The following is a 13,303-nucleotide window of genomic DNA, read 5'->3' as shown; positions in this document are numbered from 1 at the left end:
TTATGTGTCAGCTTTTTACATGAGTTTATCTGTTTCTATGTTTAAATGTGAATGTCTATTTTTTGGTGGGGTGGGGGATTGTGGTGTTTTTTAAATATAATAATAATATAAAGCAGATTTGATTCAGTCTGGGTTCAGGTATCTTTGATATAAGTGTTAGAGTTAGAGAGTGCTAAAGTCTAACTGAGGATGAAATGATGATTATGTGTATGACATAAATGGAGTTAGTTCACTTGTGTATTTATTAATTAAAATAAGTATCAACATTATTAATATGCCCTCTTTACCTATTTAAGTGAATTATCAACATTTCATCTTTAATTTATTTGAATAAAAAAGGTTTTATTATCATTTCCTCTTTAGTATATGTTGTTGTTTTGTTTCAATAATGAACATACATATTTAAATTATCTTTTATTTTTTTTATACATTATTCAGTTTGTTTTTTCTAACAACAAACACCAGGGGGCGCCTCTTTTCGTTGAGGCTCGTTTCTCTCGGGCTCGGCCCATCCTCGGTAATGTTCGGCTAAGTTCGGCTGTTAACGGTCGGTGTGTTCAAATCTTCGGCTGCGGCTCCTGTTGGAGACACAAGTGAAGAAAGAGCGGAGAGAAAAGAAGGAAACTGACGACAGGAAGCGACAGACGGCGTCTCTCAGCGGAATGACGGTGCTGCAGGAACCTGTCCAGGTACAAACACACGCTTCAGCCCGGTGTCATGAGCACGGAGCTCAATGTTGAACAAGCCGAGGCTGGCTTCTCCGGCCCGGCCACAGTGGCTCATCCAGTCCGCGGGGTGAGAGCGTCGCCCGCCGCAGGCCTGAAGCCGACGCAGCCGCTGCTTAGCTTTAGCTCAGGTTTAGCTCAGGTTTAGCTCAGGTTTAGCTGAGCTTTAGCTTTTATTGTTGTTAAAGAAACGATGAGTTCACGGATGACTAATCTGTCGTGACGTGAACACCGGGCTTGTTGGTTCGCTCGTGTCCGCTTGGTTTCAGTTCATACCAGAATTCATTGAAGTTGACGTTTCTGTCGGTGTAGCTTTAAAAAGAAACGGGTCAGAACAGCTGTTGTGGGTCCGGTGGGACGGTGTTCTGCTGCTCATCACTTCGGCTTAGAATCAACAACGAAGCCGTGTTTAAATAAATATATATATATATATATATATATATATATATATGTTAAACATAAACACCTCTGGTTCTGCTTGAAGCCAGAGTGTTGGTGGAGGACACGATCAGTGCTAACAGTTAAAGTTTGTGTGTTTTAATCTGTAATAAAACGTGAGTGCTCTAAGTTTATGACATGACTTTACGTGAGTTATTTTCGACTTGGATCAGAAACGACGACTTTAGTTGAGAAGCAGCACAAAAGCGAGCATTCCGTTTGTGTCGTGAACGCTGCTAATGCTAAGATGCTAACAGTAAAGCTAAGTCTGTGTGAGTTTTTGCGGCTTCACTTTCCTCATATTCAGTCATGAAGCTCGTTCATGAATCATAGTGAAGCTCGTTCATGAATCTTAGTCAAAATAACGAGCGTCATCCGCTTCAACGACATCATTAAACCCACCGCAGCTAGTTAGCTTCTTGTTGCTAACGTTAGCAAATGTCAGGCAGCAGCCGGTTCGCTACACGGTAAGACATCAGCTGATTGGCTGCCATGTTGCCCATACCAGGCCGCTTTATTTTTCACACTGTTTGGACGGTAGTATGACGTCACATGCAGGCCAGAAGTAAACAGTGATGCAGTGACGTCACGCAACACGGGGTTTCCCCAAAGAGGATTCTAAATTGACCATTAGGTGTGTGAGTGTGACTGTCTCTGTGTCCCTGTGATGGACAGTGTCCTCTGTGTCCCTGTGATGGACAGTGTCCTCTGTGTCCCTGTGATGGACAGTGTCCTCAGTGTCCCTGTGATGAACAGTGTCCCTGTGATGGACAGTGTCCTCTGTGTCCCCCATTGTCCTCTTTGAATGCGTCCCTGTGATGGACAGTGTCCCCCAGTGTCCTCTTTGAGTGCGTCCCTGTGATGGACAGTGTCCTCTGTGTCCCTGTGATGGACAGTGTCCTCAGTGTCCCTGTGATGGACAGTGTCCTCTGTGTCCCCCATTGTCCTCTTTGAGTGCGTCCCTGTGATGGACAGTCTCCTCTGTGTCCCTGTGATGGACAGTGTCCTCTGTGTCCCTGTGATGGACAGTGTCCTCTGTGTCCCTGTGATGGACAGTGTCCTCAGTGTCTCTGTGATGGACAGTGTCCCCCAGTGTCCTCTTTGAGTGCGTCCCTGTGATGGACAGTGTCCTCTGTGTCCCTGTGATGGACAGTGTCCTCAGTGTCTCTGTGATGGACAGTGTCCCCCAGTGTCCTCTTTGAGTGCGTCCCTGTGATGGACAGTGTCCTCTGTGTCCCTGTGATGGACAGTGTCTCCCAGTGTCCTCTTTGAGTGCGTCCCTGTGATGGACAGTGTCCTCTGTGTCCCTGTGATGGACAGTGTCCTCAGTGTCCCTGTGATGGACAGTGTCCTCTGTGTCCCCCAGTGTCCTCTTTGAGTGCGTCCCTGTGATGGACAGTGTCCTCTGTGTCCCTGTGATGGACAGTGTCCCCCAGTGTCCTCTTTGAGTGCGTCCCTGTGATGGACAGTGTCCTCTGTGTCCCTGTGATGGACAGTGTCCTCAGTGTCCCTGTGATGGACAGTGTCCTCTGTGTCCCCCATTGTTCTCTTTGAGTGCGTCCCTGTGATGGACAGTGTCCTCTGTGTCCCTGTGATGGACAGTGTCCCCCAGTGTCCTCTTTGAGTGCGTCCCTGTGATGGACAGTGTCCCTGTGATGGACAGTGTCCTCTGTGTCCCTGTGATGACACAAAGCTACGCTAACGCTTCAGTACATTTAAACCTAACTGCAGGATCCAGACCAACTGAACATTTAGGGTTACACACCATAAATGAACATGCTAAACAAATAGTCACATTTTATTCTAAAGTCATTCACTTTCCTCTTATTTAAATGTCTTCAGTTATCAGACTAACACTAACACTAACACTACTATTCTAATCCTGCTTTTTAAATTCCCATCATTTTCAGTTGCTTCATTTATCAAAAGCTGATCAGGCGTGGACCAGAATTCATTTGTGAGACTTGGTTTGCAGTGATGTTTACACCTGAGCCAGAGTTTCTGCACATGTTTGTATTTACTGCAAGACCAGTATTTAAAAAACAACACAGCAAAACACTGTTGGAGGGGGAACCTTTTCACTGCTGCACCACACATGCTCAGGAGTAACTATAGCAACCAGTCATCTACTCCATCTGTCTGTACGTCAAGTTCTAGAAGGACTAGTTAGAATATGTAGACGAGTTGACATCAGTCACTAGTTAGAATATGTAGACGAGTTGACATCAGTCACTAGTTAGAATATGTAGACGAGTTGACATCAGTCACTAGTTAGAATATGTAGACGAGTTGACATCAGTCACTAGTTAGAATATGTAGACGAGTTAACATCAGTCACTAGTTAGAATATGTAGACGAGTTGACATCAGTCACTAGTTAGAATATGTAGACGAGTTGACATCAGTCACTAGTTAGAATATGTAGACGAGTTGACATCAGTCACTAGTTAGAATATGTAGACGAGTTGACATCAGTCACTAGTTAGAATATGTAGACGAGTTGACATCAGTCACTAGTTAGAATATGTAGATGAGTTAACATCAGTCAATAGGACGAGGAGAGGACGCCTTCTTTTGTCTGTTTATTATCTTCTTTATAATGATGACTTCAGTGTTTTGATGAATAAACGTAGAGAACAGTGCATCATGGGAGTTAGTCTGAGGTGATTCAGCTGCTCTGATCTATTGATCTGTCATCATCAAAGTGATTGATTATGTATTGATCTACAGGCTGCAGTGTGGCAGGCTCTGAACCACTACGCCTACCTGGACGCTGTTTTTCTCGCAGAGAGACTCTACGCTGAAGGTAACGTGTGTGTGTGTGTGTGTGTGTGTGTGTGTGTGTGTGTGTGTGTGTGTGTGTGTGTGTGTGTGTGTGTGTGTGTGTGTGTGTGTGTGTGTGTGTGTGTGTGTGTGTGTGTGTGTGGCTCAGGACAATATTTAATCTAAAAAAAATGTATATGGGTCAATGACATGACGTGCATATTTTTGTGTCCAAGTCCACTATCTAAAAAAAACCATTTAATCTTTTCATGACATCTATCACTTTATTCTATAAAACCTGTTAATTTTCATAAATTTTTCAGTAAATTCAAATAAGTTTATTATTTTTATGTTTTGACTTCTCAAAGCCCTAAGCTACCAGGTGATGCAGTTGTCCGAGCAAGTGAGCAGACTAAGAAAACTATTAAAAATGTTATTTTAATAATGATAAACTCAAAATAAAATACTCGGACATAATTTTATGTTTGAAGTCTTTTGAATAATGTTTTTTCCCTAATATCAATAGTTTTAAAGCTGCTAAAATAACTGCAAAACTTTTGTCCAGAAATTTACCTTTCCTAAATATCAGGGTGGTACCATAAAGATTGGACTTTATTTTGAAGTCAAGAGACATTAGCTGTAAACTGAATGTTGCATCAGCCAGAGGAACCCCAGAGAACCTTGGGACTATGCTAAAAGGTTTGTAGATCTCTGTCAAATACTGATACAGATAACTACTTTCAACTATATGTAGGTTGGTACATTTTCCATGTCAGTGTGGTACAACCAATGTAAACCAATGTAAAACTAGAAAAAAATGATTTTTATCATAAAACTCTTTGTTTGTTAAAAAAGTGTTATGTGTGAACTTCATGACAAGGGTAGAAAATAATGCTTCATCCAAACAGAAGCTTTTTAATTTGAGTTTAGTTGCAATCGTCAGGTGGCACAACTGTTAATCAGGTGGCACAACTGCAAGGAATGTGACTATATAATTCTATTCAAAGCTCTAAGGCATGGGTGTCAAACTCTGGCCCGCGGGCCAAATTTGGCCCGCCGTGTAATTTCATTTGGCCCTTGAGGCAATATCAAATTAACATTAGAGCTGGCCCACCGGTATTATACAGCGGCAATCGCGCTGAGTTTAGCCGGCGATTTGGCGACTTTGATGGTCAGTATAGCGGTATTTTCAAATGTATTAGCTTGTGGAAAAAGTTAATGTTGATATTTACCTCAGAAGGCTGCAAATAGAAAAGAGGCATTCAATTTTTTATTTAAATTTTATTTGATATGCCATTGATATTTTTAAATTATTATTATTATTATTTGAAACTCGATTTTGCATGTCACTATAAAGTTATATAAGCCTTGCTTGTTCAATATTCAATGCAAAACTTGTTTGGGTCCCTATTAAAAGGTTAATTTGTTCAACCTTGGCCCGCGGCTTTGTTCAGTTTTAAATTTTGGCCCACTCTGTATTTGAGTTTGACATCCCTGCTCTAAGGTTATCCATGACACTTCTAGAATGTTTATTAGTTTTGAATGGAAAGATATTACACACTTTAAATCATTTTGCATGATAATTTGTACATTTTAGATGCCACTATCACTATCAACATTAGCATGACACAGGTTAAGTATTAACAATGATCCAGCTGATAACTGTGCTTTGATTACTTAGTCATAACATCTAGCACATATAGTTTCACCTGCTGGAAAGTTTTACAACAGTTATTATTATTATTATTACAGGGTTTCCCCCAGTGCATTAAAAGCCTGGTGGGCTGCCAGGGTTTACTTCCACCAGGCTAAGAGTTGTTGTTGTTTATTTTAAATTTTAAATAAAAAAATTTAAATACCACAAATTTTTCTAAACCGGGGATCAAGGCCGCTGCGCCCCCATGTAATCGGCGAGCTCTCCCTTGTCCATGTGCTGACTGAAACTCAAGTCACACCATCAAATATGTCATTATTACGGTTACATTGTTCTTCAATTCGTCAATAAAGATGTTATATTTAGGGATGCACTGATAATTCAAAAGGCCTAAACACAGCGAGTTCACTGTGGAATAGCACATATTAAATGCTGGAACGTCTCTTTGCGCTAAAGCGAAACTTGGCTGCATACGGAGCAGATTATGAACTCCCTGCGACATTGACTTCACAGTAGAGAACATTCTCTCTCTTTGAGCAGTTAACTAAAGACATCAGCTCATCTGATGCATCTGTTATTACATTAATTGCAGTGCTAAAGTGTCTTCTACACAAAGATTGAGAACATGGAGTGAAAACAATGAAAAGTGAGCTCTGCTCTTTAAGAGTCTGTCACCACGTTTTATTAACATCTACCCAGATCCCCTGCACTTCATTGCGACTGTACTCAATCCTCATGATAAAGATGTAATGTTATGTGAATTGTTTTTGATGGGTTAGGTTTAACTGATGTCTAAAACACATGTTACTATTTTTAGCATATTTCATGTCATAACTAATGTGGTGGGTTAGGGTTAGGTTTAACTGATGTCTAAAACACATGTTACTATTTTTAAATGAAAATAAATGATACGTCAAAGTGACCAAATGGTTTATAAATGTAATGTGTGTAGTTATTATACTGAATATATGAATTTGTGTATTTGTGTGATTATTTTCCTGTTTTTAAATGTAAAATTAGATGTTAAGGATGCTTAAAACCTGACCTTCAGAGACCAAAAATCTTACATTATTGTAAAGAAAACCCACAATGATAAAAATAATAATGTTTATCTAGTGTAGACACCTTAAGGTATAGTTGCCAAATAATTAATTTTAAAATAAATATTAGGAATGTATATATTTTTTTATAAATAGTTGATTGTGCAACCTGACATTTTTTTTGTTGTGAAGTAAAGATACTGTTAAAAAATTAGTTAAAACAGTTAGAATGGTTAAACCATATATGAGAAATGTTCAAGCACATTGTTCTGGACTCAAAAATATGCATTACATCCATTTTGAAAATACTTAAAAAAAAATTTTTTTTAGAAGCTTTATTTGTCATTGACCCATTTTCAGATGCATTTTGACTTGATATTGTTTTCACTAAGCCTCTGTAGTGTCTAATGATGTTTGTTCTGTCTGTCAGTGAGGTCAGAGGACGCCCTCTACCTGTTGGCTACGTGCTACTACCGCTCAGGGAAGCCTTACAAAGCTTATCGACTACTGAAGGCGCACAGCTGCTCCACACCGCAGGTTCGATTCCTTTTGGCCAAGTGCTGCGTGGAACTGAGCAAGTAAGAACACACGTCAAACTATACGTCAAACTATACGTCAAACTATACGCCAACACACCTCAAACTATACGCTAAACTATACGTCAACACACCTCAAGCTATACGCTAAACTATACGCCAACACACCTCAAACTATACGCTAAACTATACGTCAACACATCTCAAACTATACGCTAAACTATACGCCAACACACCTCAAACTATACGCTAAACTATACGTCAACACACCTCAAACTATACGCTAAACTATACGCCAACACACCTCAAACTATACGCTAAACTATACGTCAACACACCTCAAACTATACGCTAAACTATACGCCAACACACCTCAAACTATATGCTAAACTATACGTCAACACACCTCAAACTATACGCTTAACTATACGCCAACACACCTCAAACTATACGCTAAACTATACGCCAACACACCTCAAACTATATGCTAAACTATACGTCAACACACCTCAAACTATACGCTTAACTATACGCCAACACACCTCAAACTATACGCTAAACTATACGTCAACACACCTCAAACTATACGCTAAACTATATGCCAACACACCTCAAACTATACGCTAAACTATATGCCAACACACCTCAAACTATGCGCTAAACTATACGTCAACACACCTCAAACTATAGGCTAAACTATACGTCAACACACCTCAAACTATAAGCTAAACTATACGTCAAACTATACGTCAAACTATATGTCAAACTATACGCTAAACTATACCTCAAACTATACCTCAAACTATACCGTCTGTCTGCCTCTCACCTGTCTGCCTGCCTCTCACCTGTCTGCCTCTCACCTGTCTGTCTGCCTGCCTCTCACCTGTCTGCCTGCCTCTCCCCTGTCTGACTGCCTCTCCCCTGTCTGTCTGTCTGCCTCTCACCTGTCTGTCTGTCTGCCTCTCGTCTGTCTGTCTGCCTCTCACCTGTCTGTCTGCCTGCCTCTCACCTGTCTGCCTGCCTCTCCCCTGTCTGCCTGCCTCTCACCTGTCTGCCTGCCTCTCACCTGTCTGTCTGCCTCTCACCTGTCTGTCTCTCAGGCTCGCTGAAGGAGAACAGGTTCTGATTGGTGGAGTGCTGAACAAACAGAAGAGTCAGGATGACATCATCACTGAGTTTGGAGACTCTGCGTCTTTCACGTTGTCCTTACTGGGACACATTTACTGGTAATATGGAACAAGTGGACATGGTTGTCTCCTCACCTGTCTGTCTGTCTGTCTGTTATTGATGTCTCCCGTCTCTCTCTCTCTCTCTGAGCAGTAAGACAGATCGTGTTGCTAAAGGTGCAGAGTGTTATCAGAGAAGTTCAACCCTCAACCCGTTCCTCTGGTCGCCTTTCCAAAATCTCTGTCACCTAGGTAATGAAACCACAAACACCATCATCACAACATCATGTCGTCATGTGATCATGTTGTTGTCATGATGTCGTCATGTGATCATGTCGTCGTCATGTCCTCGCCATGTGATCATGTTGCATGTGATCATGTTGTCGTCATGTGATCATGTTGTCATCATGTCATCATGTTATCATGTTGTGATCATGTCGTTGTCATGTGATCATGTTGTCATGTGATCATGTTGTCATCATGTGATCATGTTGTCATCATGTGATCATGTTGTCATGTGATCATGTTGTCATGTGATCATGTTGTCGTCATGTGATCATGTTGTCATCATGTGATCATGTTGTCATCATGTGATCATGTGATCATGTTGTCGTCATGTGATCATGTTGTCGTCATGTGATCATGTTGTCATCATGTGATCATGTTAGGGCTGGGCGATATGGAAAAAAATGTTATCACGATATGTTTTTCTATATTGATCGATCTCGATTCTTATCACGATATGTAGTTTTTCAGATGCAGCCAGTGTGAGGGACATCCTGAAGCTTGAAGAAATAAGAGATTCACTGAAACTTTATAATAAAGTTTAATAATGTAATGTTAACATGAGTCATCTCCCTTTACACAATAATACAAGCTTTTACTTATTGAAACATTGTATATAAATTACTAGTGAACATTTCCAGTACAAAAACAGTAAACATGGCCCTGGCACAAATGCTACCTGAAAGTTTAAAGTAGATCTCTAGATATATTTTAAAAGTAGAACGAAATCTGAGCCAAAATTGCACAATATGCAGTAAACCAGTCAGTTATTCTATCATTTACCCAATTATAGTTTTTTCTTTTTAGCTTACAACGGCATTCATCATAAAGCTGTGGCAGTGCCGTCTGAGAAAAGTATTTTCTACCATGGAGCTCGTACCTGGGGTCTTTAGCGAAGCAATAACTAATAGCGTTCGTTATATTTTTGCTCCGTTTTGATAGTTTTTCATACGGGGCAATGGCTGCAAAGCACGACTGGATAGATTATTGTTTCACAGCGCCGCTCCCGCTAGCGATGCTAACGGCAGACATCGTGCTAGCTTGAGCCCGCAAGCTACCAACCGCCGGCATATTTACATACCGGGTTCGCCTGCTCATGGTCGCGTTTGCAGTATCCAAACCACGTCCACACGGTTGACTTCGTGTTGCCTTTCTTTTCAACAATCTCTTCGCTGTGTTCGCCATTAATTTCGCTGTCTTCGCTCATTTTGTCCTCATTTCTTCAACTTCTTTCCCGTTCTCTCTCTGGTTGGAACTTTAGCGGCACTGCTATGGGAAGAGGGCGTGTCCGACGGCGGCCGACAGACTCTGATACTGTTGTTGTTGCGCTTACCTTTTCATATCGAATAATATGTCCCGAGCTTATTATCGAATTATCGCCCAGCCCTAGATCATGTTGTCATCATGTGATCATGTCGTCATCATGTGATCATGTCGTTGTCATGTTGTCGTCATGTCCTCGCCATGTGATCATGTTGTCATCATGTGATCATGTTGTCATCATGTTGCCATGCGATCATGTTGTCATCATGTTGTCATCATGTGATCATGTCGTCATCATGTGATCATGTCGTCATCATGTGATCATGTCGTTGTCATGTCGCCGTCATGTGATCATGTCCTCGCCATGTGATCATGTTGTCATCATGTGATCATGTTGTCTTCATGTTGTCATCATGTGATCATGTCGTCGTCATGTTGTCATCATGTCGTCGTCATGTGATCATGTCGTCGTCATGTGATCATGTCCTCGTCATGTGATCATGTCGTCGTCATGTTGTCATCATGATGTGATCATGTTGTAATCATGTCGTCGTCATGTGATCATGTCGTCGCCATGTTGTCATGTCATCATTTCGTCGTCATCATGTCGTCGTCATGTGATCATGTTGTAATCATGTCGTCGTCATGTGATCATGTCGTCGTCATGTTGTCATGTCATCATTTCGTCGTCATCATGTCGTCGTCATGTGATCATGTCGTCGTCATGTGATCATGTCGTCGTCATGTTGTCATCATGTGATCATGTCCTCGTCATGTGATCATGTCCTCGTCATGTGATCATGTCCTCGTCATGTTGTCATCATGTGATCATGTCCTCGCCATGTGATCATGTTATCATGTCCTCGCCATGTGATCATGTTATCATGTTGTCATCATGTGATCATGTTGTCATCATGTCGTCATGTGATCATGTCGTCGTCATGTCGTCGTCATGTTGTCATCATGTGATCATGTCGTCGTCATGTTGTCATCATGTGATCATGTGATCATGTCGTCGTCATGTTGTCATCATGTCGTCGTCATGTGATCGTGTTCTGTCTGTTTCCAGGAGACAAACCAGATCCAGACCAGGTTTTCAGGTTGTCATCCCCACAGAACCTGTCTATGGCCCCGCCCCCTCCATCTGTCAGCCCCGCCCAGAACCCCTCCCATCGTTTGGACACAGCCCTAATGGAGACGCCGCAGGACACACTGGTACATGAAAACTAACATTAGAACTGTCACAATCTCATTGTTAATGCATATTGATCAAAGGATTTAAGGATTTTACGTGGTGCCTCCTCAGTATCAGTAAATTCATGAGCTAATCTTCATAATCTGAGTTTAATCTGACGACTCATTAGTTCAGTCCAAATGTAGATGATCAAAATGTGAATGAAAACATTAAATGAGTTCTTATGACATAAAAACAATGATCCTGTTTGAAAGTAAATCTGTGCCATCTGAGTTTGAATTCGAATTTCTAACAATGATTTTTTTTGCATTGAAATTAGACTTTGAATTTAAAAACCAAATTTCAGGCACAGATTTTTTTTCAACGTTTAAATAAATTCAGTGTAAAAAAATTCAATGTCTCAAAAAATTCAGTTGCAAAAATTCAGTCTCAAAAAATTCACTGCTAAAACGTCAGTTAATATCCGGGTCACCAGAGAGAAGCAATCGATCCCTGTCTCAATTCATCCAACACCAATCAACGTACGCTCCATTGGCCATACATGCATACATGAATTACAGTTTAATACTAAACCTCATAACTTGATTTGCGGCGCCACCACTGGCTGCTCCTTGTTGTGTATCAGACAAACTGATTAAATGCAATAAGCGTCTGGCTGACTGCAAAATGTCATCATGCTGACGACCCTGTCATCACAAACAGCACAGAAAAATGAGGATATTACAAACCAGTAGCAAAAAGATGATGTTTTAAACAGCTAAAAGTTACTGGACTTTAATTAGGACGACCATATTTAGAAGGGAGGCCACTTGACTCTGCTTCGAGATACTTAAATTATACTTGGATGAATTGAGACAGGGATCGATTGCTTCTCTCTGGTGACCCGGATATTAACTGACGTTTTTGCAAGTGAATGTTTTGCGACTGAATTTTTGCAAGTGAATTTTTTGAGACATTGAATTATTTTACATTGAATTTATTTCAACGTTGAAAAAAAATCAATGGCAAAAAAAACAGTGCTTGAAATTTGATGGTTTTTAAAATTCAAAGTCTAATTTCGATGCAAAAAAATTCAGTGTTAGAAATACGAATTCAAACTCAGATGGCACGGATTTACTTCCATAATCCTGAGATTAGGCTTACGCATGAAAGATAACTGTTTCTGTGTGTGTGTGTGTTAATCTGAGTCCTCTTTATGTTTCCAGGAGTTAAATCGTTTGAATTTAGAATCTTCTAATGGAAAGTTGACGTCTGATTTGTCAGTTTCCTACATTGACTCCTCCCTTATCTCCCCGGAGACTGGCTCTCTTCTGGGAAACACTGTTTCCATGGCATCAGCTGGCTCGCTATTGGCTAAACAAAATAAACCCAAAAGTGGGAGGAGTTTATTGGGAGGACCTGCTGCCCTGAGTCCACTAACACCCAGGTGAGCTTTTCTGAGGATGTGGACGAGTGAGTCTCACCTGTCACGTGACGAGTGAGTCTCACCTGTCACGTGACGAGTGTCCTCGGGCAACCATATCCCAGAAGTCTTTGCGTGTCATAACATTTATTGTATAAACCGTCATCACAACAACATGAGTCCAGACATGATTGTAAATGATTCTATAATGAAAGTGTTTATCATTTAATATTAACTTACGAAGTCCTTTCAGTTCACTCTTTATATTTTTTTCTATAAAATGTTTCATTCTGATATCAGAATTACTGTGATTCAGGATCTGAACTGTAGAGGGAAGTGTTTAAACCTGTGAACTCGCTTCTGTCTCAAACTCACCTCATTGAGAATTCTAACTGTGCGTGTGTGTGCGTGTGTGTGCGTGTGTGTGTGTGTGTGTGTGTGTGTGTGCGTGCGTGCGTGCGCGTGTGCGTGTATGTGTGCGTGCAGTTTTGGAATCCTGCCCTTGGAGCCTAGCCCTGGAGACCCCACATATCTGCAGAACTTCTCAACTACCATGGAAACACAGACCACAGCACCGAGCAAGAAGGTACAGGAAGCCACGTCCCCCATACTTGTCTCCATCTTTGTGTCTCACTGGTCCTCACTTGTCCATCTGTCTCACAGTCTGTCTCCAGGATCAGTCAGTCCAAATCTGTCTTTAGTCAGAGTGGAAACAGCAGAGATGTTCTTCCCATTCCCTTCAACCAATCACAGAGCTCTGTGCCTCACACCAGGTAACTGCACTGACCAATCACAGAGCCTCAGTTGTGTGTGTGTGTTTGACCACCTGTCTGTGCC

The 13,303-nt window shown here is 41.2% G+C and overlaps 1 protein-coding gene across 1 annotated transcript in view; it reads left to right on the top strand.

Moving 5' to 3' along the window:
* The first annotated feature begins 554 nt into the window (after positions 1–554).
* cdc27 (cell division cycle 27) overlaps positions 555–13,303 on the top strand; it is a 27,822-nt gene continuing 15,073 nt past the window's right edge. Inside the window, exons 1-9 of the mRNA XM_083895946.1 lie at positions 555–689; positions 3,893–3,968; positions 7,050–7,197; positions 8,256–8,381; positions 8,476–8,573; positions 10,939–11,084; positions 12,270–12,490; positions 12,953–13,052; positions 13,130–13,239. Of these exons, the coding sequence (XP_083752072.1) occupies positions 663–689; positions 3,893–3,968; positions 7,050–7,197; positions 8,256–8,381; positions 8,476–8,573; positions 10,939–11,084; positions 12,270–12,490; positions 12,953–13,052; positions 13,130–13,239 (1,052 nt within the window). The 5' untranslated portion in view covers positions 555–662. The remainder of the gene's footprint in view (positions 690–3,892; positions 3,969–7,049; positions 7,198–8,255; positions 8,382–8,475; positions 8,574–10,938; positions 11,085–12,269; positions 12,491–12,952; positions 13,053–13,129; positions 13,240–13,303) is intronic.

Source organism: Microchirus variegatus (assembly GCF_963457635.1).
Source record: "Microchirus variegatus genome assembly, chromosome: 10".
NCBI classification, from domain to species: Eukaryota; Metazoa; Chordata; class Actinopteri; order Pleuronectiformes; family Soleidae; genus Microchirus; species Microchirus variegatus.
Note: the sequence above shows the minus strand (reverse complement) of the source record. Positions and strands in the feature narration are given on the sequence as shown.